General features: G+C 31.3%; 2 protein-coding genes and 1 long non-coding RNA gene across 3 annotated transcripts; 1 reads left to right on the plus strand and 2 right to left on the minus strand.

The window, feature by feature from the left end:
• Positions 1–2,782: 2,782 nt before the first annotated feature.
• LOC107846845 (zinc finger protein ZAT5) lies at positions 2,783–3,984 on the minus strand. The gene has a single exon (XM_016691118.2). The coding sequence runs from the start codon at positions 3,889–3,891 to the stop codon at positions 2,938–2,940; it is 954 nt and encodes a 317-aa protein (XP_016546604.1). The 5' UTR covers positions 3,892–3,984; the 3' UTR covers positions 2,783–2,937.
• Positions 3,985–13,818: 9,834 nt separating this feature from the next.
• Positions 13,819–16,439, minus strand: LOC124888740. The gene is made up of 3 exons (XR_007047540.1): positions 15,939–16,439; positions 14,475–14,536; positions 13,819–14,232 (listed from the first exon to the last, which is right to left on the minus strand). It is a non-coding gene; the product is annotated as an uncharacterized LOC124888740 (long non-coding RNA).
• A 3,048-nt stretch (positions 16,440–19,487) lies between these two features.
• LOC107847258 (protein LATE FLOWERING-like) lies at positions 19,488–21,362 on the plus strand. Its single transcript, XM_016691449.2, has 2 exons — positions 19,488–19,809; positions 19,892–21,362. Exon 2 carries the CDS (start codon positions 19,894–19,896, stop codon positions 20,518–20,520), a length of 627 nt encoding a protein of 208 aa, XP_016546935.1. The 5' UTR covers positions 19,488–19,809; positions 19,892–19,893; the 3' UTR covers positions 20,521–21,362.
• Positions 21,363–24,652: the final 3,290 nt, after the last annotated feature.

A 24,652-nucleotide genomic window follows, 5' to 3' on the forward strand; every position in this document is an offset into this window, starting at 1 on the left:
ACCCCCTAACAAGGCCTGGCTCCACCCCTGTAGGCATATATACTTATAATAGTTTGCATTTAATTAATTCACTTATTTAAAATTTTAATCAAATAAGTTGTGTATATATATATATGTATTCCTTCATCTTTAATCAAAATTATGAGGTTCAAGTTTTTGTTATAAAGTCATATTAAGTTGTTAGAAAATACTTTAACCCCGTTAGATTTCTTGGATCAGTCCCAATATGAGTACTGAATACAAAATTTTTTAAAAAAGAGACATCTTAGAGCACTAAGTTTATGCTATACACAGGGCCGGGCTGAATAAGGGTCTATCCACAGTCTTACCCTGTATTTGCATGAAGTTATTTCCATAGCTCGACCCCAGGCCATAACCTTTAAATCACACGACAATAACTTTATCAGTTATGTCACGGACTAAATGCCGGATAATAAACCAAAAAAGATCAAACTTTACTTCTAAATCACATGAAAAAACTTTACCAGTTACGACAAGGACTGAATGCCGGATAATAATCCAAAAAAGATCAAAGTTTACCTTTAGATCACACGACAAAAACTTTACCAGTTACGTGAATGTTGTATAATAAACCAAAAAAGATGAAAACTTTAGACCTCATACCCAACTGCTTGTGACGTGTGATTTGCAGTGCCTAAAATAGGTTATTAGTAGTTAGTTAAGAAACTTGAAAAGTAAGGTATGGTCAGTTTAACAATTAGGTGTGATGGGTGGGCTGATAACTACTAGTAGCTCTATCTATTCTAGTGAGAACCTTCCCAATATTTTAGGTATAAAAAAATTAACCAAAAATAATAAAAAAAAATAAGTCATACTCATATTTTCTTAACTAATAATACAACAACTTAACTCTAACATAATTGTGATCTTATTATATGTATATATTAATTTTTTTTTATTATAAATATAGTTCGTGTTAAGAGTAATGAGTTCAGACGAACTTAAAAAATCGACTTTTGATTCGCCTCTGAAAAATGTTAGTCATCACTTAGGGATCAATACAGAGATCGACAAAAATATATACTTTTTTTTGTCTCACCTTATGTGACATAGTTACTATTTAGAGTGTGAAGGAGTTTTTCTTTGATCTACACAATATTTTTATATGCCTTTTAAATATGTTGAATTGTTAGTTATTGTGATTTGTAGTTTTCAAATATGTAAATTTTATCAAAAAGAAACTTAAAAATTTTATGTCAGAATTCACGTCAAAATTAGATAGTCTGATCTTATATTCTAAACAGTGTCATATAACTTGAGATGGAAAAGTAATAAATCGTGAATCGCTGTTAGAAGTTTGGTGGCAAGCGAAGTGTTGCCAAAACGACAGAATATAGTAAACTATGAATCGTTGTTAGGAGTTTGGTGGCAAGCGAAGTGTTGCCAAAACGATAGAATCCATAAATTTTAAAATCTAAATTGGACTCTAAATGAAACAAAGTTTTTTTTTTTTTTTTTTAATTTGTTTTTTGGACACAAATGAAACAAAGTTAAGTGAAGGAAAAATGGACAAGAAGTGTATATAATACAGTTGGATATACACATGGTTTTGGCTGTTAACAGCCCATCCATATATCTTTCCTATCCATTTATTCTGTCATTTAATGAAAAGGCCACTGAAGAAGCTAGCTAGCTAGCTCCCCTCTTGTCATTTATCTGGTGTTCGATACTGACATTAAAGTTTGAATAAGTTCGGATTCATGCATCGTAGATTTCACTTTTGAAGGCTCGATAGTCGATATACTCCCATTCAGGAGGGGAGCTAGCATATCGAACTTTCCTCGGCGAAAAATTATACTATTTATATGTGGTTAAAATTATTTTTCATATATATATAGTAGATGTTGAGCTCCCTTCAGCTAGTTCGTGTGTACTTTTGAACCCCATCAGTAAAAATCTTGGCTCAACCACTGCTTCCATCCAATAATTCTTTTTCATTTTCAGAGGTTCGAACTCGATATCTTTGATTAAGATGGAAAAATCCCGACCATTATAATAAATAAATAAATAAATAAATAAATAAATGAATACAAATAGAGAAGAACCTAATCTACAGACTTTTTGGTTGTGGTTCTGGTGATGCCCAACCCTAACCATTCCACAAAGCAATTCCCCACACTCCATGCTCCTTGCTTTTGCCTACCTCACATTCGAAATCTACTGATTTGACTAATTTAAATTCAGATTGAATAAATTCATCAACGGAATAAAATGCTTTGACGACATGTTGTCAACATGTTACTCATATTATTCTCTCACACTCAAGCTAAGCAACACAAATCGAGCCACATAGGTTTAGAGAGCTGATCAGTTAAACACCTTTCATCATAAAATAACAAATTTTTTGATTTCGTCGACCCCAACAAGGGGCGGAGCCACCTTTCATTCAGGAGGTTCATCCGAACCCAGAAAAATTATATTATTTTTTTATGATTAAAAATATTTTTTTATGTACATATAGTAGATGTTGAACCTCCTTCAGGTAGTTCGTATATTTACCTCTGAACCCTTTCAATGAAAATCCAGGCTCCGCCGCTGACCCCACCCCCACCCCCACCCCAACCCAACCAAAACTAAAGAGGGGTAGGAAAATACTTACAACAAAAGTAAACAAAACAAAAAAAAAAAAAGAGATACATCATCACTCCCTTTTCGTGAATGGAAGGCAACCATGAACACTAACCACTTGCTCACTCAAAGTATTGAATTTTCAAAGAAAGTAAACTACCAAACAATACTTGATTAATAAAAATTAATCAACTTAGAAAACAAATTCTTGTATATATATGAACAACAACAACAATAATAATTTTAAAAAAATTCTAAAAATTCATTATCACAATTTTTTTGTGACAAATTAATTGATCACTACTAAGTATAGTAAATAAAAAGAGGAAATAAAATAATACTAAATTATTAGTAATAGCAATCTACCAAAGGAGCTGCAGAGAACACAATACTTTGTTCATATTTATGATCATCTTCTGGTGGTGCTGGTAAATTAAGATCAAGAGATAATATATTTCTTGTAGATTTTTCGTCATGATGCGATGATGATGATTCCGAAACATTACTGATTGTTTCAAAATTTGTTGAAATAATTTTTGTAGTAGCAGTTGCAGTTGTTGTTGCAGTAGTAGTTGGTGGTCTGTGTCTTCTCATATGACCACCTAAAGCTTGTCCAGATGAAAACTCTGATCCACAGATTGAACACTCGTGGATTTTGGTTTTGCTGATGTTGTTGATAACAGCTGTTTGGTTTGAGAGAGAATGACTAATTTTATTGAGACGTCCTTGCTCTTGATCGTCACTCTCTTGGTGGTGCTGCTGATCGTCATGAGAAGCAGCAGTACTATCAGTGGCAGTGGCAGATTTTTTGTCTTCCACTATGGTTTTCGGTTTTTTATGACTTGCTCTGTGACCGCCAAGTGCTTGAAATGAAGGAAAAGTTCTGTTACAAGTTTTGCATTCATAGACATAAAAATCAGCTTTCCCAGTTGTACTAATAGTGGTTATTTCTGCAATTTTTCTACTAGTGATTTTCTCCTTTTTCAGTTCATCAGTTACAGCTTGTACTTTCTGGCCACTTCCACTTTTTGCTAATAGAATTAAACAATTAGCCATATCTTCATCTTCCTCTGATGTGCCTCTTATTAAAATTTGAGTAGTAGAAGTGGTTGGTGAGTATGTTGAGTTGCATAAATCACCTCCACCTTCACTTCCACCACCGTCATCACTATCACCACCTGAGCTGGTGGTAGTGATTGACATCGTACCCACTGTGTCCAGCGGGGACGATGGCCTTGATCGCTTAGTACGCTTTCCTCTGAAAGCGCACGAGCGATCATTGAAGTTCTGACAAACTTCCATGACTACAAAAACAAGTGACAAAATGAAGAAGAAGAAGAACAAGAGTGATGAAAGAAAGAATATAAAGAGAGAGAGAAGAGAGTGATGTTATTGCTAGTGGCTTTTGTTACGTATATATATATTTTTGTTGTAGTGAAATGGTAAGAATATGGTTGGAGAGAGAGTCAAAATTATATTCTACCCAACATTTAACTAAGTTAATGAACACCAACATGGGTTGCGGTGCAGTAGGGCTGCTTCACCTTTAATAAGAGGTCGAAAGTTCGATCCTGGATATGGAGAAAACTCTGTTGGGAGCGCTGTCACCTTAATGGCCCCTGCAACGCGCGATCCTGAGTAGTCGGGGCTTCAATGCGGGCACCGAACACCGAATGAAAAAAAAGAAGTTAATGAACATACTAGTTATTTCCCATTTATATTGTTTTATTTACACTAAGAAAAGTGTCTTTAACTAAATTAATAGTAAGAACTATAGTTTGGCAATTTTACACTCCCTTTAACTACACTACTTAACCTATAGCTTTAGTATGACAAGTAACTTCTGTTTGATTTTTGGGTCATTTACATTTTTACCCCTATTCGAGTTAGTCGATAATTTTTACTTCTCAAGATAAAATATTTTTTCGCAGTGTATAAGTTTATATTTCACATAATAATTAATGCTTGCTAAGGGCAAAAATTAAAGGCCAGTATATTTGAAGGACAAAAAATTAAATATCAGTCAAATCGTGCAATTAAGTGAAAATTCATTGAGTTTTTCCAATTGATTGTAGTGTCGTGTAAAATTAAGATGCATATAAAGTATAGTCAAAAATTTCACATTAAGCATTAATTAAGTGCAATTGCAATTAATGTATAGACCAAAGTTTTTTATAAGGTGAAATGAATGAGTGTTACAAAAGGCCAAAAGGGAGTGTTATAACTGATTTTTTTTTTTAAAAAAAAGTGTTGACATAATTTTTTGAGATAATAATACCCTATTACCCCTGAACTATACCCAAAACGACAGAGACACACCTCAATTTAAAGGGGTTCCTATTACCCTCCTGAACTAATTAAAAATGTAATTTTGACACCCTTAGTGCCTACGTGGCACAACACACTGAAGTGTCCACGTAGGCACACGTGTGTGCCACGTAGACACTAAGGGTATCAAAATTACATTTTTAATTAGTTCAGGGGTAATAAGACCCCCTTTAAATTGAAGTGTGTCACAGACATTCTGAGTATAGTTCAGGGGTTAATAGGGTATTTTCTCTAATTTTTTACATATAGAAGTTTAGTTGGTGACTTTAAAGTTTTGGTTTCACACTCTCTTTAATTATTTAATTTTTTGGTTTGTTATTGTTGAAATTTTAATTAGAGTTAAGTAATTTGTCAAAAAAAAAATCATGAATAATAAACAGTCAATTAAGCAAATAAAGCATTGCACGTTAAAGGCATGCTCCACCTCACTCACTCCATCACTTCTTAGACTTAAAGAAAACAACTATTATTTTTAATTATTGTATTAATTATTTATTTCTTCCGTCTCAATTTATCTGATACATTTTGATTGAACAATATTATTTAAGGAAGAAAAAAAAACTTTTGAAATTTGTAGTCTAAAATCTGAGATTGATTTTTATTTCTGAGATTATAAATTATGCATTTCTATAAATATAAACGAGAAATCTAAAGTTAAATTATTATTTATCGCTAATCCTATTTAGTGACAAACTATCAGAGAATTATGTTGAGTACAAGCGATTTAGCAACAAATTGGGGATGAAGTTCATAGCTAATTTTAATTTATATTTTTTTATACTAGAATATTACTATTATTTTAAACGTATTAAAAAAAGTGTATCACATAAATTGGTACGAAAAAATTTCTATTTTTAATAATATAAAGGGGAAGATATGCAAGTATGAGCAAGTAAGGCAAACCACCAAGATTCGATTGGCTTTCAAGCAAACTATTTGCTTTTTTTTTTTTTTTTTTAATTTTTTTATCTCAACAAATTCATAAAATAGTGGTCCTCCACTTTTAGGCTACTTTTCTTAGTATGACAAATTCAAGCATAATTTATTTAATTTCAATATTGAAATTAAATTATCTTTGATTTAATCTCCAACTTTCTCTAATATAGATCATTCATAATGAAAGCAAAATATATATATATATAAAAAAAAGACGACATGACATTTTTGCAGCTTATTGAAGACGAGATGAGCCTCTGGCAGAAATGTAAGGTAAGACTGCGTACGATACATCTTTGTGGTGGGGCCTTTCCCCGGACACCGCGCATAGCGTTAGCTTTAGTGCATCGGGCTGCCCTTTTTTTTTTTGTTGAAGACGAGATGACATAATTCTATAAAAGAAGATATGAAGGTCGAAAATTAGAATAGAAGATTAGTAGATGGTTGGTGTTATGTTGAGTTTCTCGTTATAATTAAGTAGTATTATTAGTTCCCCTTAATTCATTTACATTGTCATAAATTCATTTTATTAATTTCTTTTTCATGTTTAATGAGTTCCCAACATTATATAGAGCTAGGTAATTAATTAATTAATTCTCCTACAAAATGAAAAAAAAATGATATTAGTAATTAATAAAGTGCATCACTTCACTATGTGGTGGCCATGTTGAGTGAGATTATTGTAGTAGTGTTATTATATGAGCGAGAGAAATAAGGATATTTAAAATCGAATCGTAATCAATAACTTAAATTTTAAAAATGACATTGAATTACTAGTATCAGATTAATAGTTTGGGAATAGTTTATAACTTTATAAAGAATGGATTATCGATTCAGAATTGTTTTTTTTTTTTTTATATCGAATGAATCTATAATTAATCGATAAATGACAAATTATCTTTAAGACAAATCGAATTAACGTATCGATGTCTTATTAGTTTGATAATGCCTTAATTGCAGGTTTAATTTAACATATATAAAATTGATAACCAATAAATCAAATCGTTATACATATCATATTCAATATTTTTTTTATATCATATTTCTATAATAGAACACACTATGACTATGGCATGTTTGCCGCCTTTTCTTTGATCCCCTCTTGGTACAATATAATGCTTTATTTAGTTTTTATTAGTTCACACTTATAATTACTATGAAGTGTTTATTATTTTACTAAAATACTTATACTTAAAAAAAATTAAATTTGACTAGTAATGCTTTAATAAGTTTGAGAAATAATAATCACTTAATGATTTATGGGTAATAATGCTAGTAAGCTATCTTCCTAGTATTTTATTCTTTAATTTTTTTTTTTTCAATTTATTATGTGTTGTTTCCTTTTCTTCAGCTATCATATTATTTATCATCATCACTATTTTTTTCCAATTATCCTCGATATACTTTTTCATGACTGTATTTTCTTTTCATATTATTTTTAGATGTATTACATGAGCCAATGGTCCATCAGAAAAAATATCTTTATCTTCACAAAGTAAAAATAAGCTTGTGTACACAATATTTTTTTTTTCAAAATTTTTTTTTGTAAAATTACGTCGAATATGTTATTATTTTTTACTAAAGTAGTAAGTGGTCTCCCACAATCAAATATGAGGGAAAGAACAATAATAAAAAGTCATAAAAAAGAGTATTACCTATAAGATCATTTGATCAAAATTCAGCATCTTTTTACATGCCATTTTATTCTTTATATTAGCCATCACTATGTTATTGTCTATTTCTTTATTCCCCTTCCAATTGTGACCTTGTTATATTAATCTTAATCTAGTTAATAATTTACAAGAAAAACAAACCAATTAGTTTTGTAATTAACAAAATGGAAGTTTCTTTTTGGTTTTTCATTTGGTATTCAATACCCGCATTGGAGTCTAACTAATCAGAATTCTCGTCGGGTAGGGCCCCATTCAGGGGGTGGGAGGTAGCGCTCTCTATCAAGAATTTTTTTCATACCCAGGGCTCAAACTCGAGACCTCTGGCTAAGAGAGAAGCAACCTCATCCACTGCACCACATTATGGTAACAAAATGAAAGTCAACTCTCTTATGAGTAATATATTTGTGACAATAAAGAATATTATATCGAGTGTATACACCTAACTAAATAAGTAATCTTAAAATAAACAAAATACTTATAATTCAGGAAAATTTAAGTATTAAAAAATGTATATGCCACTATGCAAGACACGTATCTTATATTTATTAACTTGATACAAATATTCGATGCAGAAACATAAAAGAAAAGAATATCTAAGGCAAAAACTATATATAGGTGAACCATTTACATATCTGAAAAATATAAAATAATATTTTCTCTATTTTCAATTTATATGAAGATGTTTGATTTAGGCATAAAATTTAAGACTTTTAATCTAAAACTTGTAGACTATAATAAGTCAAAGAAATTTATGTGAGTTTAAATCATTTTGTAAAGGGTAGAGTAACAAGTTTAAAATCGAATTATCTAAATATATAAATATATTGTTATTTATAAAATTTATTAAAACGAAAAGAGTGTCACGTAAATTGTCACGGAGTATAACCCGGAATGCAAGTAGCCAAGTTGGGCTTGGATAACTATACACAAACAAATGTTTAAAGTGGGCTTGGTGGATCTCATGGCTCCAACACTTTATCCCTAAGTTATACTAAATTTAGAGGGAAAATGAGGCGAGAATATCTTTTCAAGTCTTTAATTAATTAAAACGAATAAATGGGTGTCGCAATATTAATTAAGTTAGAAGGATTCTTCAAATAACTGCAAACGGTTGTTCAACAATTGCATTAGTTGTACTGATAACTTTGCACAACTGTGTGCAATTGCTGAGACAACTTTTACTGTCGTTGGAGGTAAAAGTGTAACAATTGAAAGTTGAAAAAAAAAATTATCACTTTTATGTAATTTTTAAAACTTAAAAGATCCCGACTTAATTGACAAGCTCATTTGTCCTTTTTAATTGTATCTCTCCAATTTAGAGGTATCATTTATGTCATATTCACAATACATAGAAATTTATAAATTTACACCCACCTCAAAATAACTTCAGACATACGGTGTTAGAAATTAGGTCGGACAACTATTAAAATTAATTTTATATAATTCAAGTTTAGTCAATTTTGCCTGAATTTCAAACATATATGGATGAAGTTGTATTATATTTGTCTGAACTTCAGCCATATTAATCATGTATATCGCGTATGGTACACACAACTTTGAACTCGAGAATTGAGTCAATTCAATTGTTATTAGCTAAAATTCAAATATTTTTGCCTAAAGTTCGTTCATTTTTATCTAAACTTTAAGAAAAAATATCTAAATTTCAAACGTATACGTCAAGAAAAAAGGATAATTCAGTGCACTAAAGTTCTCGCTATGCACAAGGTTTGAAAAAGGATCGAACCAAAAGAATTTATTATATGCAATCATTATCTTCCATTTCTATCAGAGACTACTCCATGACTATGAACTTGTGACCTTCAATTATATACATCTGAACAAATTAAAATAAAAAAGGTGTCACATAAAACAGAACGGAGACTCGAAGAGAGTATGTTAGATAATAGAAACACCATGAAAAGGAAAGAAAAAAGTGAAGGTAAAAAGTAAAGTAAGGAGTGTCAAGAATGGGCTACCAAAAATCAAGAAAGTTGCAAAGGTGCATGGGATATGGTGAGGTTTGTTGATGGCAGATTCTTGGTGTAGGAAATTAATGTGTGGTTAGTTGGTTATGTAAAGCATAATATTTGAGATTCGATTAATTCAGATTCACGTCGAGAAGTTCAGTTTAGAATCAGATTTACGTTGAATTTAAAATATCTGTAAAAGAATATCTTGATTGCAGTGGCGGATCTAGCATATATTCAGGGGGGTTCGGATCTTCGCCGAAAAATTATACTATTTATACATGATTAAAATTATTTTTTATGTATATATTGTATATGTTGAACCTCCTTCGGCTAGTTAGTGTGTACACTTTCGAACCCCCTTAATAAACTTCTTGGCTCCGCCATTGCTTGATTGGTCGGAATTTGATTTGTTGGTTATAGGGCAAGTAATGAAAGATACTATGCTTAGGAATTATGTAAAGCGTAATATTTTCGTGCTTTAGAATCTGATTAATTCAAGTTCATGTCGAGAAGTTTCACTTTAAGAGTGAAGTTCTATCAAAAATGATTTTTCAATCAAAGTTAATTCGAAATTGAAACCTCTAATAAAGAATGAAAAAATATCTTGATTTGCCGTGATTTGATTTGTTAGTTAAGGCAAGCAAAAGAATGAAAGATAGTAGTACATCTTTTTTCATTGTCATATATGTGATTTTTTATTTAGTGTCTGATATTTAACTTGGAATTTGATAATTTAAATTTACTTCAAAAAGTTTCACTTTAAAGGTAGAAAGCTTCTAACAGAAGCAATTTTATATCAATGATTTAAATATGAGACTTTTAATTAACGAGATCAAAAATACTTATATTTATATTCAAAGTCATAATTTTCAATATTATTATCATTCACTTTTAAACTCATTATATTTTGTCTATTCTTAATAACGAGAACCAAACCCTCTATAACTAGCACAGACTTGTATATTTTTTTATTTATTAAAATTATGCAATTGAGTCATTTTAATATTATTGTACCTTATATTATATTAGGAACCACAATAAAATCAACTTGCTAAAATGGTAGCCTACATTAGCACCCTAGAAGTAAATACTACTAGTAGAATAATTTAACAAGCAGCCTATCATTTCTTTGAATTAAGAAAAGCATATATACTAGTAATTAATATAATATTAACATAATGCTATACAGCCTATCATTTCTTTGAATTAAGAAAAGCATATATACTAGTAATTAATATAATATTAACATAATGCTATATATATATATATATATATGAGTGGTAAAGAATGGATTTTGGGTCTAACTCAACCTCAAAAGCTAGCTCATAAGGGAAGGATTGCCCAAGTCCATATAAGAACACCAATTACCCATTCCGTTTCGATATGGGATGCTTAACACTCCCCCGCACGCCCAGGTCTCATTAACTGGAGCATGAACAACATAAATAGGGGCGTAACATCGATAAATAAAGATTTGGGGTGAGTCTAGCTCTGATACCAAGTTAAATAGAGGAAGAAAAACTGGAACAATACAAATGAAAGAATTGTTCTATATTGCAGTAAACATAACAATGATCTACACTATATTTATACAGAGAAAAGAGTCCTAATTATCTTCTAATTACTAGCCTAATGACAGGGGAAATCCCTTATTGAAGGGTTCCAGATTTAATGGAATCAGATCTATGATTTTGTGATAATCAATACCTGATTTTGTGATACTAAATGAGGTAATGTCAATACCCTCCCTCAAACTTATGTTGTGTAACACAAAGCATGAGTCTGGACAAAAGATAATTGTGTCGACTTCTTGACATGGTCTTAGTGAACAAATTAGCCAACTGATCTTTAGAGGACATAAATTTATTATTCATAAAAATTCATTGGATTTGCAATAAATAACAAATTTGAATCTATAATTAGAAAATTATTTCAATGCTAATAACGGTTGAACATCTAAAATTTAAATATCAAATTCACCTCCAACCATGAGTTTGCAAAAATTATAATCACACGCTTTCTACTCAAATTTATAGTCACGTGTGCAAAAATTTAATATAGATAATTTTAAATTTAGTATTTTTAACGTAAAATTCACAATGTTTAAATTTTAAATTCGTATTGAATTGAAGCTAAGAATTTTCTATATAAAGTTGCAAAAAGAGAAAAAGGTTTGAAATATACGTAAACTTTGACGAAATTTGTTGCAACATGCCTCAACTTTGCGGGGGTCCTATGGCCTCCCCAAATTATTTTTTACCATATTTTCGTGGCATATATTTGTCGGCTGAACCACTGTGTGAATATACGCATCCTGAGTGTATGAGGGTCTGAAGTGGTTCAGCTAAGCAAATATATACCACAAAAATACGATAATAAACGATCTGAGGAGGGGTGGGGTGGGGGGTGGGGGTTTCATAGGATCCTCACAAAATTGAGGCGTATTACAATAAATTTCACCAAAATTTAGATATATTTCGAAACCTTTTCCCTTGCAAAAAGCAAGCAAGCAAGCAAATCAAATAACAAAAATGTAACACCCTTTTAGTCTAGTTGCCAAGTTAAGTACTTTTTTCCACTTGGATTGAGTGTGATTAAGGCATTAAGCTATAGGACATCATCAAGAAAAGTATAATCATTTTTTTTAAAAAAGTTAGAATAAAGGGAATGAATCAAAGTTTGGTATTTTATGTAACTGTCTATTCTATCCTTTTTTAAAAATAAAAAATAAAATAAAAAATTGTTGTTTACTATTTTACATTTTAAAGTTATCATTTTCTTTCAAATGATTTATCTAAATTCATGAATATTTGAACGGTTACTCAAGACTTTATGTTTAGACAATTTATATTATTTATACGTAGTTTGTTTCAATATAGGAGTAATATCTTTGTTTATAGAGCTAAGATCGAATGTATAAAAGAAAACAAGCGTTTTTACAACTCGATCACACAATCAATTATGACTTTCTCCTTCAATTCATCAGTTCCACCTTCACCTCCACCACCGTCATCACTACCACCAACATCAGTTGATGAGCTGGTGATAGTGATTGCCATCATCACCGCTGGATACAGAGGAGATGATGGCCTTGATCACTTAGTGCGCTTTCCTCTGAAAGCGCACAGAGCGATTATCGATGAAGTTTTGACAAACTTCCATGACTATAAAAGCAAGAAAAGAAGACAAGCAAGTGACAAAGTGAAGAAGAAGTGATGAAAGAAAGAATATAAAGAGAAAGAGACGAGAGTGATGTTACTAATATTTGCTTTTCTTTTTTTACTATCTCAACAAATTCATAAAATAGTTTTAGGCTACTCTTCTGAGTATGACATATTCAACCATAATTTATTTAATAGAAATGTCATAAAAACATTACTAAACTTATCCGCTCAATTTACTTTAAACCTTTAATTTCATTAATAATTATTTACCCTCCTAAATAATTTTGTAACGAATTATATGCAATCCTAAAAATATAATACCACTCTCACAACGAAAAGTACATTACACCACCTGCACATCAATGCCATATCACTGTCCCATTGGAGCCACGCAAGCAAAATATTTTTAAATATATATAAATATTTTATACATATAAAAATATTTTATATATATAAAATATTTTTAAAAATACAACTCCACTCTTCTATCTTCTTCAAACTCCCCCCTCCTCCCCCCCCCCCCCCCCTACCTTCTTTCTTTCTGTCGCCACCCCCATCCACCCCACCCCTGCAGACACCCCCCATCCACTCCCACCCCTGCAAACACCCTTTTTTTTCTTTCTTTGGCCACCCTCCGTCCCCCCTCCCCCCCAACTCCCTCCCCGCATCAAACAAACCCATCCATCCCTCACCCTTGCAAAATGAGTCAAACTCGATTAAAATCACAATATTTGATTCAAGCATTTCATCAAACATCTTGAAGGCATCTCTAAAAAGGCCACAGTAAGTCAATAATATCATATTTTAAAATTGACAATTTTTGCTCGATTCCTTTGAAAAATCTTAATTTTAAGGTCTAACAACTATTGAATTACTATTTTCTAAGTTAATACTAAAAATGTATAATTAATTAATGGAGGAGAATGAGAATTGAGGTGGGCATGGGGGTGAGGCGGTAAGAAAGTAAGAAAAAAGAACAGTAGTGCAGGGGTGAGGGGCATTGAAGAATATATATATATATATATATATAATTAAAAAAAACTGAGACCATTTTTTTTTTAATAAATACACACTTTTTTTTAAATAAAAAAATTCACGTCAGTATTAGGGATGATAGTAAATCACTTTAAAGTTATTAAAGGAATAAATAAATATGTGTTATATTAAAAATCTAAAATAAATTATGGGGATAAGTTTGGGGTTGAAATGATATCATTACTCTTTATTTAATTTCAATATTAAAATTAAATTATCTTTGAATGAATCTATAATTCCTTAATCCATTTTATTCGGAGTATCTCCCCAACCAATAATACTATTTAACTCTAAATTCCTTTGCTCAAAACATTTGTCTTCATTCACCTCTTGCTTCAACTACCATCGTCCTGCCTACCCCTAGTTGTATTCTCCATACCTTCTGTATCGATGGCATCCAATAGACCAGGTCGTTGGACAAGAAGTCATGATTGGTGGACCATCTTGTAGCGCCCCGAGTCTGTACCCCGGAGCCACACGGTGCTTACGATCCCGAAGAACCACAAGCTAATCTATGACTGGTACCTGCTGTGAGCACTGAACAATAATACTGAAATAATGCGGAAAATAGGCTGAAATACCATAAGGTTCATAACTGAAATCAAATATTGATAAATAAATACTGAAAGTTGAGCATCTATCTGAGATAATTTAGTCGGAAAAGCCTTTAACTGTCTAAGCATGGAGTTGATGGGATAAGTCCCCAACTAACTCCGACTACTGAAAAATAAACTGAAATACTAAAAAGATGACTATGTCCTCGAACTATGAGGACTCACCACTAAATCTGCTGCTGATAATCTGGGCTGCTAAGTACGGTCAGGAGCCCGTGCGCCTGAACCTATGATATAAGATATCACAGCGCAAAAGAAAAGTATGCGTCAGTACTTTGAATGTACTGGTATGCTAAGTGAGGTAAGGTTGAATGCATGGGTTCATATTCATGAACAATACTAGCTGAGTAATATGAATATAACTGAATGAGAGTACATGTATATATGAAACTGCTGTAAATACTGGTTATGCAATACTATACACATAACTACGTACACTGTAACTGAGATCATATTAACATTGGGTATTGAGTTCTAATAACTGAATCACTGGTATCTGAGTTCACTGATAACTGTATTACTGTTAGCTTGGTGTCTGTTTCTGACAGACCTGATGCTGTAGAACTGAGTTGGGTGACTGTTTCTGACAGTCCTAGTATTGTAGAACTGAACTGAGTTCTATACTGAGACTGAAATCGAAACTGTGGGAGGTAATCATCTAGCCGACATGCCCCTCTCTGAACTGATTGGGGTCCAACCTGTAACCCCAGTTGGAAGGGTGTCAATCGTGCCACGGGTAAAGACAAGTTGCTGAGTCACCCTCATCTGGCAGGTGCTCTGAATGAGAACGGTGGTACCCTCAACTAGTAGGTAAGACACCTTATCAACCTTTAAATGGCAGGTTGATGTCTCAACCTACGCTGGCTACGTAGTTCTAGAATGCAAGGATTTCTTCTAAGGATTTCACCCTCCACTGGCAGGTGAGTCCCCATCTTTGGGTTCACTCGGTGTTGAATCCTACTCCCAACTGAATAGATATTAAACTGATTTATAAATTATACTAGGCTGGATTAAATTGTTACAGATTGTGCTAACTTGAATACACTGAGTTCTGTAACTGACTGAGTACTACTGTACGTGATATTACTGAGACTATTCTATAGCTATTGAAATTCTAAGTAAACAACTAGATTGTCGGGTATTAGATACCCCTGGACTCGACAGCATGAAAAGTAAAGCATAATATGATCTTGAAAAGCATAACAAGGTCCACTTGTTCACAATTTATTCATAGAGACATGTTATCAAACACTTATAGGGCATATACTTGTACATATGCTAGCATGTCATGATTTCACCATTTAATTCACATGGACATATATTCCATCCAACACATGGGGAGAACAACTTAATGCATATAATCATGGACAACATGTAAACATTGTAACTATAACACCCAAACTTTCTAATTCAAGGATTATAACATGGAAATTATACAATTCAATATACATGCTATTTCAATTTCATGAAATCCACAATTAATCATGGGTTGAAACTCAATTAATGTCATGAACATGAATTCAATCCAATTTCAAGCATGTAAATCATGAATCAATAATCTTGTAGTTTTAAAAATGAATTCTTGAACTCTATGGGTGAAAGGAACCCATAGATGAACACCTAACATACCTTGATTGTAAATTTCGTGAAGATTGAGGGGGAGTTCTTGAGGCTTGATTCTTGAACTTGATGAAGCTAGAGCTTGTTCTTGAGAGGATTTTGTGAAAAAGGATGAGCAATTTTGCTATTTGGGGCTTTAATACCGTGTTATGGAGCTATTGAGTGAAGGAAAAATGACCCATTTGCCCTTAAAAATGCGGAACAAAACTGCAGAATTTACCCGGATCGGACTGGCCAGGGCGCTGCGAACTCTGGAGCATCGCTCTGGGCAGGGTGCCGCGGGCTTATCGCAGCGAGCCACTGTTTTGGAATTTCAAACACGCGCTTACGCTTGTCTAAAAACTTCGAAATTCACCCGAGATGTACTATTGACTTCCGCGTCATTAATCAATGCAAAAACTAACTTTCTAAGGCCAGGAAGATCCTAAATAAATTCCTCAAAGTTTGAAGGTTTTAGAAATGACTAAATCCTAACATTTAGCTGAAATTTTTTTGAGTATGGAACCTCTTTTGACAAGCTTTAAAGGACTAAAACGATTAAAATTCTGCGGAATCTTACACATATAAAAGCTACTTCTCCTTTCGATTCATTTTTTTTTCATTGAATTAACCGATAAATGACAGATAATCATTAATACGAATTGAATTAATTTATCAATGACTTATTAGTTCGGCAATGCCTTAGAGGTTTACTTTAACATATATAAAAATTAATAACCAGTAAATTAAATCGTTAAGTGAAAAAAATCGAACCGAACCACCCAAAAAACACCCAAAAGAGAAGTGTAGATTACACATGTATATGTCATATTAAATATTTTTTTTCAAATCATATTTCTATGGCATGTTTGCCTCCTTTTCTTTGATCCCCGTTTGGTACAATGCTTTTGTATTATTTCACACGTATAATTATTATGAACTGTTTATTATTTTACTAAAATAATTATACTTCAAAAAAATTAAAGTTGAATAATAATGCTTTAATAAGCTTGAGAAATAATCATTTAATGATTTATGGATTATCTTCGTACAATTTTATTTTTTAATTTTTTTATTACGAGTTGTTTTCTTTTGTTTCGACTATCATATTATTTATTGTTGTCACTAGCATGTTTTTTCACGACCGTATTTCCTTTTTCATATTATGTTTAGATGTGTTACATGAGCTAATGATCCATCAGAAATAATATTTCTATCGACCGTATTTCCTTTTTCATATTATGTTTAGATGCATTACATGAGCTAATGATCCATCAGAAATAATATTTCTATCTTTATAGAATAAAAAAAAACTTGCGTATACAATATTTTTTCAAAATTTTACTTTATGAAATTATGTCGAATATATTATTATTGTTATTGAAGTAATAAATATATTTTCCCATGATTAACTATGAGAGAAAGAACAATCATATTCTTATTATACGAATAAATTCTATCCCCGTTGGGTGTGGTAGAAAAGTGTCAAACTTGCATTGCATTAACTATATGTGTGATGGAAAGGTTTTTGTTTGAAAAAACCTCTTGAGAGTCGCCACATCCGTGAACACATGGACCACTGTTGTTATTGTTTTTGTATGTGATGACATATGTAAATTCCAAAGACATGCAACCAATTGGTAAGGGAAGGAGTGACAAGTTGCATAGCCATTGGCGGTGGATGTCAGATAGTGATGAGGGGAAGGAGAGGAAGTAAGACAAGTTGCTCTTTTTCTCCCATAACCATTTATTGAATAAAGGCAGTTTTAGGGTAAACCATTTTGTAGAAAATGATGAAAGATGATAAATCGAAAACGAAGCCAACTAGAATTCTGATCCAATGCATAACTTTGTCAACTGGGAAACCATTGGAAAACACTATCAGCATCTAGCTTTTGTGTGTACAAGTAGAATTTAATAACTTTTCATTTAATAACTTTTCAATAAAATTAGTGGCGTAAAGCTAAATTTTGATATGAGAACTAAAATATATACACCTAATAAAAATATTATCAATAATTTAGAGTTATTTTTTTATTATGATATATTACTTTTTTAGCATAGTATTCCTAAAAAACATTAAGCATTTAAGTTCATATAGTAATAATATTATTTATAAAAGTAAGGACTAATTTTAATTAATAAGATGTTAGTTATTTGTCTACAGTGCATTACCTTGAATATTATCATAAAAACTTTGTTTATTAACATGAAGATTTGATAAAAAATTCTAAATATTTTTAATAAAATTTAAATAGTTTTTCTTTCTTTTTATATTTAATTTAGTTTTTTATCTTTTATATTTTACAATCTTTCTTTTTATATTTAATTTAGTTTTTTATCTTTTATATTTTACAATCTTTAATATTAATTTAAGTGAAACTAGAATCATAAAATTTATATAAATTTTTTTTGGGGCCTCAAAATTTTGGGAGCCCAAAACAAACGTTTTACTAGCCTTACCCTTGAGCAACCATTCCTATGGCTAAACCAGTATGTTTGACAGAATTTACTCTTAACTCGGAATTGTATAGATGGCTCAGCTTATATATATCAACAACAACAACAACAACATCATATCCAGTATATTTCCATCAAGTGAGGTCTTGGGAGGGTAAGTGTATGCAGTTCATATCACTACCTCACATGTGAGATAGAAAAGTTATTTCCGGTAGACCCCTGACTCAAAATAAAACAATCTAAGATGAGGAATAGTAATAGCAGGAATAGTAAAAGAACAAGATACCATAGAAATTAACATACTCAATAATACCATACACAAGATACTCCAAGTAACACATCAAAAGATACAATACCCTCAACTCACACTAACCTTCTACACCCTAATCCGCTTCTTCCACAATTTCCTATCTACGATCATGTCCTCGGTAAGCTGAAGTTGCTCCATGTCATGTCTAATCACCTCCCTCCAATATTTCTTCGGTCTACCTCTACCTCTCTTGAAACCATTCCTAGCCAACCTCTCACACCTCCGCACTGGGGCATTCGTGCTCCTCCTCATCACATGACCGAACCATCTCAACCTCGCTTCCCTCATCTTGACTTCCACCGAAGTCACTCTCACCTTATCTCGAATAACCTCTTTTTAATCCTATCTTTCCTAGTACACCCACACATCCACTTAAGCATTCTCATTCGAATAACAAAAGTACATATACTATTTTATTGGAAATTTAGGATGCTTTTTAAGTGTCTTTTTTTTTTTTTTAACTTTTTTAGTTGAGAAAGAAAGAGAAAAAAAGTAAAGGTAATTGAAGAAGCAGCTGCACTATGTGTGTTTTACTGTTCTGAATACTGAGTTCTGATCTAAACCAATCTCTTTGATCGCATCAGCATGCAGGAAGGATCATGCTATTGGAGGGACACTTACGTTTCTCCCCACTTATCCTCTTTTACTACTCTATTCTCTTTTTTGTTTTTATTTCCCCTCCGATATTCGGTACTCGCATTGAAATCTGACTAATTAATCTGGATTTGTACCGCGTAGGGTCCCATTCGAGGAAAAACACTCTCTATCAAGGATTTTTTCATACTCAAGACTCGAACCTGAGACCTTTGATTAAGAAAGGAGCAGCGGATTAGCTGCACCATATTCTTTGGTGGTATTCAATTGTCTTTCTTATCTCTTCTCTGTTTAGTTTTCCCAAGCCCATACACCCTCTTGTGCCACCATATTTGCACACTTTTTAATACTGTAACTTCATTATTTCTGTCTTGATCACATTTCCCAAGCTCAGTTTCTGAACTTAAAAGTGCTTCTCTTTACCTCTCTTTCTTTGGTCATAAACTCATAAATCCCCCAACTTCAAAAGTCTCTATTCTTGTTTCTTTCTGTTCCCCAACTCCAACACAAAGCTAAGTCTTCTTCAGTTTTCTCAAGGTTTGTAACTAGTTCATTCTAATTTTTTTCTCAATTGATCAGTATTTTGGGAATATTTTTTCTAACAAGGTTTATCGATCAGGTATGGAGAGTGAGAAAGTAAGCCATGTGGAAGCAAATAACAATACAGAAGACAACACAAGGTCATTTCCATGTTTATATTGTTCAAGAAAGTTTCACAGTTCACAAGCATTGGGAGGACATCAAAATGCTCACAAGAAAGAAAGAACAGCAGCCAGAAAGAACAAGAGATCAATTATGTCATCTCATCATCATCATCATCACCATGACTATGCTGCTAACTTCTCTTCACTACTCCCACAAGGGGCACCACTTGTTTTTGCACCTAACCATCATCATCATCATCATCCCATTGGCCTTTTTAATCACCCTTCTCTTTACATAACTGCTCATGCAGCCAACTTCTGTCACTTCCCACCCGGACAACAACAACAGCAGCAGCAGCAACAGCTTTCTAGATTTGGATCAAATGGAGCGCCGAGATTCGAGAACAATAATGCAGCAACAATGCTCTATCGAATGGATAAAAATTATAATAACAACCCTTATGTCTGCGAGGGAGATTCAAAATGGCAAAGCTGTAGCCAAAGATGCAATAGTGATGATATCTTTGAAGAATGTCAAGAGAACGTACCCAGTTTTGCTAAGGACGATAGAGATCAGAAGCTTGATTTGTCACTCCATCTATAATTTTTCTTTGGCTCCTTTTTTTGTATGGGATTTTGAAAAAAAAAAAAAGAAGTGCCAAAAATAATTATACTTTGGCGAAACTTGTAGTTACGCATTCTGAACTTTGAACTTTGTGGGGTTCTATTACTTTCTTGGACTATTTTTTTTAGTGTATTTAACTATGCCAGTTAAATACGGTAGAAAATAGTATAGGGGTCATAGGACCTTAGTATGCGTAACTACAAATTTCGCCTAAATACAAGTATTTTTAGCACATTTTCCCCGGATTTTTGGGTTTTATTTAGAATGCCCATCACTCTTTATATTTTTTTTTTTTTTTTTTTTTAATTTCTCAATGATTATAATAGCTATTCTGAATGACTACGTTGAAGATTATTTTTAGAGCTAACTGCAATATAATTTTAGAATTGTTTAGCGATTATTTGAATGAAATTAAAAAAAAAAATAGTACTACTTGAAGTTTAAGAAAAAGAAAAATATAGGGTAGTTAGCAAATTTTAATACAACCAAAGTAACTCGTGAACCACTGAAAATCCTGTATTATTTATTTAAATAAATCAACTTTTTTGATGAAAAATGTTTTTACCTTTACTAGTAGAGTCATTAAAACAAATCAAAATGATTAAAAAGAATATTGCCTGTAAGATCATTTGATTAAAATTCAGCATCTTTTTACATGCCATTTTATTCTTTATTCCCACTCCAATTGTGACCTTGTTATATTAATCTTAATCTAGTTAATAATTAACAAACAAAAAAAAAACAATTAGATTTGTAATTAATAAAAAGGAAGTCAACTCTCTTATAAGCAACATATTTTTGCGATAAAAGATAATATTGTATCGAGTGTATATACCTAACTGAATAAGTTATGCAAGATACGTATCTTATATTTATTCGGTGCAGAAACATAAAAAAAAAAAGAATATCTAAGGCAAAAACTATATATATAGGTGAACCATTTACATATCTCATAAATACAAAATAAAGTCTTCTCTTTTTTTAATTCATATTCATATGAAGATGTTTGGTTTGGACATAAAATTTAAGACTTCTAATCTGAAACTTAAAGATTATAATAAGTCAATAGAAATTTATGTGAGTTTAAATCATTTTATTAAGGATAAAGTGAAAAATTTAAAATTGAATTATCTAAATATAAAAAGATATTAGTAGTATTATTTATAAGATTTACTAAAATAAAAAGTGTCACGTAAATTGTGATAGACGGACAAATGAGTGTCGCAATATTAATATTAAGCTAGAAGGGTCAAGTTCTTCAAACAACTGTACGTTGTTGTTCGACAATTGCATTAGTTGTTCCAGCAACTTTGCATAGTTATCGAACAATTGTGTGTAGTTATTGAGACAACTTTTACTATCGCTGCGGGTAAAAGTGTAGCAATAAAAATTTGAAAAAACTTTATCATTTTTATTTAATTTTTAAAACTTAAAATACCCCACTTAATTGACAAACACATTCTTCCCTTTCAATTACATCTCTATAATTGAGAAGTATCATTTATGCCATATTCACAATACATAGAAATTTATAAATTTATCCCTCACTTCAAAATAACTTCAGACATACAGTGTTAGAAATGATGACTATTAAAATTTTATATGATTCAAGTTTAGTCAATTTTGTCTGAATTTAATTTCGAACATATATGGATGGAGTTGTACTATATTTTTCTGAACTTCAGTCATATAAATTTTGTGTACCGTATGCGGTGCACACAACTTTAAACTCGAGAATTAAATCAATTCGATTGTTATTACTTATTAGTTGAAATTCAAATATTTTTGTCTGAAGTTCATTTATTTTTATTCAAACTTTAAGCAAAAATATCTAAATTTCAATTATATACGTCAAGAAAAAAGAACAACTCGATGTATTAAAATTCTCGTTATGCACGAGGTTCGGAAAAAGATCGAATCAAAATGACCTATTATACACAGTCATTATCTTTCATTTCCGTCAGACGTTGTTTTATAACTATGACCCAGTAACCTCCAATTGTATATGTCTGAACAAAGTAAGAATAAAAGAGTGTCACATAAAATAAAACGAAGATTCCGATAGAGAATGATAGATAATAAAAACACCATTTGGGAGCGCTACCCCCGAATGAGGTCTTACCCGGCGCAAATTTAAATTAGTCAAATTTCAATGCGGATACCAAACATCGAATGAGAAACAAGAAAAAATAATAAAAACACCATGGAAAGGAAAGAAAAAGTGAATGCAAAAAGTGAAGTAAGTTGCAAAATCAAGAATGGGCTGCTAGAAATCAAGAAAGTTGCAAAGGTGCATGGGATAGGGTGAGGTTTAATTATGGATGGTTAGTTGGTTATGTAAAGTCTAATATTTGAAATTCAACTAATTCAGATTCACGTTGAGAAATTTTAGTTTAAGAATAAAGTTCTAGCAAAGACGATTTTTCGAACTTGAAACATCTAATGAAGAATAAAAGAATATCTTCTTTGGTCCAAATTTGATTTGTTGGTTATAGGGCAAGCAAACATGGGCAAAGCCATTTTAGGCGAAAGATGGTCCAGTGAACACCCTTCGTCGAGAAATTATGCAGTGTTTAGAGGTTAATTATTAGCTATTACAAGTGTATACTTAATTTTGCACTCCTTTAGTATAACTGAGAAAAAAATATGCACAATCTTGTCAAATTTTAGACTCCGCCACTGCAAGCAAAGTAATGAATGATACTATGCTTTGGAATTATGTAAAGCTTAATATTATTGTGCTTTAGAATCTGATTAATTCAAGTTCAACGATACTACACTTGCTGAATCGTGCGGTAAAGCTATGGCAACGATTTTGTTGTCTATTGCAACGATTTTGCAACCGCCACTATTGGGATAATTTCCAATAGTGTTAAGAGTGAAGTTCTATCAAAGACTATTTTTCATCCAAAGCTAATTCGAAATTGAAACCTCTAATTAAGAACAAAAGAATATCTTGATTGGTCGTAATTTGGTTTGTTGGTTCGGACAAGCAAAAGAATGAAAGACAATAGTAACTTTTTTCTCATTGCCATATATATGATTTTTTATTTGGTGTTCGATATTTAAGTACTTGAGATTTAATAATTTAAATTTACTTCAAAAAGTTCTACTTTAATTTAAAAGTAGAAAGCTTCTAGCAAACGCGATTTTATATTCATAATTCAAATATGAATTTTTAATTAATGATATAAAAAATACTTGTATGTATATTCAAAGTCATCATTTTCAATATTATTATCATTCACTCTTAAACTCATTATATTTTGTCTATTCTTAATTAAGAGAACCATAGACTTGCATATTTTTTTTATTTATTAAAATTATGTAATGGTGTCATTTTAATATTATTGTACCTTATATTATATTAGGAACCACAACCAAATCTATTTGGTAAAATTGTAGGCTACATTAGCACCCTAGAAGTAATACTACTAGTAGAATAATTTAATAAGCAGCTTATAATTTCTTTGAATTAAGAAAGCATAGTTATATATCATATTTAAATATATTAATAATATTAACATAATACTATATGACTAACATAAATTTATTATTCATAAAAATTCATTAAATTTGCAATAAATAGTAGGTTTGAATCCAAAATCTGAAAACTATTTCAATGCTAATAACAGTTGAACATTTAAAATCTAAATCTCAAATTCAACCACTGGTTAGCAAAATTCATAAGTGTGCGCTTCCTACTCAAACTTATAGTCATGAGCAAAAAATTTATATAGATAATTTTAAATTTAGCATTTGTAATGTGAATTTCACAATATTTAAATTCTGAATCCTTATTGAATTCTATACATTCTTTGTTGTCTAGTTGCCAAGTAAAGTACTTTTTCCACTTGAGTCGAGTGTGATTAAACTATAGGATATCATCAAGAAAAGTATAACCATTTAAAAAAAAAGTTAGAATAAATCAAAGTTTAGTATTTTATGTAATTGTCTACTTCATCCTTCTTTCTAAAAAAATCAAAAAATGTTGTTTACTATTTTACATGTTAAAGTTATCATTTCTATCAAATGATTTATATAAATTCATGTGAACGGTTACTCAAGAATTTCTGTCTACGCAGTTTATACTATTTATACGAAGTTTGTT

The sequence above is a fragment of the Capsicum annuum genome, chromosome 11 (assembly GCF_002878395.1).
Source record: "Capsicum annuum cultivar UCD-10X-F1 chromosome 11, UCD10Xv1.1, whole genome shotgun sequence".
In the NCBI taxonomy this organism is placed as follows: domain Eukaryota; kingdom Viridiplantae; phylum Streptophyta; class Magnoliopsida; order Solanales; family Solanaceae; genus Capsicum; species Capsicum annuum.

Bases quoted from the DNA above. Each gene is read 5' to 3' on its own strand.
- LOC107847258 (XM_016691449.2), top strand. From the start codon at position 19,894: ATGGAGAGTGAGAAAGTAAGCCATGTGGAAGCAAATAACAATACAGAA.
- LOC107846845 (XM_016691118.2), bottom strand. From the start codon at position 3,891: ATGGAAGTTTGTCAGAACTTCAATGATCGCTCGTGCGCTTTCAGAGGA.